Consider the following 2,177-nt stretch of genomic DNA (forward strand, 5'->3'; position numbering starts at 1 on the left):
GGCATGTTCATACTTATTTTGCAGCTCACAACGTTTCAGATTCATTTCTGAAAAGAAAAATCAGTTCTGGCAGAAATAGATAAAGTTACGATAGTTTTGTAAACCTGGTCCGAACAGCCTAAAAATGAAAATCAATCATAACTTGGGTAAATGATGTTTAAAATAATTCGAATTTAGATATTAGAATTTAGTGTGGCTTTAGCTTCAAAATGAGTATAATTATGACCTACTTTCCTTTAATTTCGATTTTTTAAACTTGAAAATTCAAAGTGTAACAAATATAGGCATGTTTATACTCATTTCAAAGCTCTCAACGAGCCAAATTCAAATATTCTACTCAAATTTCAAAATTCCCTTACCTTAGTGATCAAATTCAACGCCGACACATCAACTCCAGTGTATCTGGATAGAGTGGCGTCTCTGGTACGCGATTTTGTACCCTTCCATGTCGTATCCTTGAATGGAATTTGCTCATTTGGTGATTGTCCGTGCTCGAGGGCAATTTCTGTAAAAATATCTAGTTTTAATAATGGGAAAATTTCGAAAATGCCAGAAAACACAATTTTTCGACTTTAAAAGTCTTGAAAAGTAGCAAAACCTTAAAAATTAGATCAAATTTTTTGATTTATATATTTTTTACTCACCCATAATGGCATTTTTGCATGCTGGTTGGCAAACGTCCAATGGGGTAAGACCCTTCTTGTTGCACACGTTCACCAAGGCTCCGTAGATAATGAGGTCCTGAAAAAGAAAAATGTTCGTAACTTTTTAAATTTTTGAATTTTTGATTTGAAATTAAGTTTTTTTGTATTTGCCTTGTTGCGTGCTTTAAAATGAGTATAATCATGCCCTACTTTCCATAAATTTCATTTTTCGGGACCCCCATCCGCCTTTAAAGTCAAATTTTGTCAAATTTCAAAATGGTCGTAGCCTAGTCATGTTTATACTCGTTTGGAAGCTCTTAACATACTAAACTTAAATCAAAACAAATATTTTGGCAAAAATCAGAAATTACCAAGTTATGGCCGTTTTTGTGTTTTCGAAAATAAAAATGCTCATAACTTAGTTGTAGATCTAAATTTCAAACTTGGCTTATGGTGCTCAACAGGCCTCATCAAAAGCTTTAAAATAAGTATAATTACAACCTAGATTCCTCAAACTAGATTTTTTGGACTTTTCGGACCCCTTTAAAGTCAAATTTCAAACTTTTTCAAATATGGTCGTGTTTATACTCATTTTGAAGCTCAAAGCTAGTGAAATTCGAAAATGTTTACTGAAATTTCAAAAATTGATTTTGAAAGAAGTTATGGGTCATAAAGCTTGTACGGCATAAAACGCTTGTAACTTCCTTTAAACACTAGCTACGATTTTGAGAATACCATCATTTTGAAGTACTAGTCAAGAGCTATATTTTAAATTTGAAAACAGACCTCAGCAATCGCCTCATAACCCCAGAAGCATGCATAATGAAGTGGTGTCATTCCATGCTCGTTTGTCGCGTGTACATCAGCCTTCCTCGATAAAAGTTTAACGACAATCTGTCTGTGTCCATGAGCGGCGGCCAAATGGAGACTCGTATCATCTCCCATATTCGTCGAATTCACTCGTGCTCCACGGGACAACAGCATTTCTGCAATTCCAATGTGACCGGCTTTGGAGGCCCAGTGGAGTAGGGAGAAGGCGTGATCGTCTCCGACATTCAGATCATGTTCATGGTCGTCTAGCCAGACACGGACCTGGAATTTTTGGAAATTATTGTTGTTTTTGTATTAAGTAGGTTAAGAGCTTCAAAATGAGTATAATCATGACTAGGTTCCACCCACTTTGAAATTTGACCTTAAAGGCGCATAGGGGTCCCGAACATCGAAATTGAAGGAAAGTAGGTCATGATTATACTTATTTTGAAGCCCTGACAAAGCTAATTCCGAAACTTTAAAAGAATGTTGAAATTTTGAATAACAACCAAGTTATGATCCAAAGAAGGTTTCAGTATTTTTTTCGAAATTCGAAATCTCTCATAACTTGAGAATTTTTTATTTTTGCCAAACAATGTTTATTGATTTGGAAGTGATATTGCAAGAGCTTCAAAATAAGTATAAACATGAATAGGATTTCTCAACTTGGTTTTTTTGACTTTAAAGGCGCATTGGGTGTCCAAAAAATAGCGGAAATCGATG

At 34.8% G+C, this 2,177-nt stretch overlaps 1 protein-coding gene across 1 annotated transcript in view; it reads right to left on the bottom strand.

The window, feature by feature from the left end:
• Positions 1-2,177, bottom strand: part of CBG00460 — a gene marked incomplete at both ends in the record, with an annotated part of 5,978 nt that overhangs the window by 3,237 nt on the left and 564 nt on the right. The window contains 2 exons of the mRNA XM_002640857.2: positions 645-741; positions 1,431-1,720. Coding sequence (XP_002640903.2) covers positions 645-741; positions 1,431-1,720 — 387 coding nt within the window. The remainder of the gene's footprint in view (positions 1-644; positions 742-1,430; positions 1,721-2,177) is intronic.

This window comes from Caenorhabditis briggsae (genome assembly GCF_000004555.2).
Source record: "Caenorhabditis briggsae complete genome, chrIII, whole genome shotgun sequence".
NCBI lineage: Eukaryota > Metazoa > Nematoda > Chromadorea > Rhabditida > Rhabditidae > Caenorhabditis > Caenorhabditis briggsae.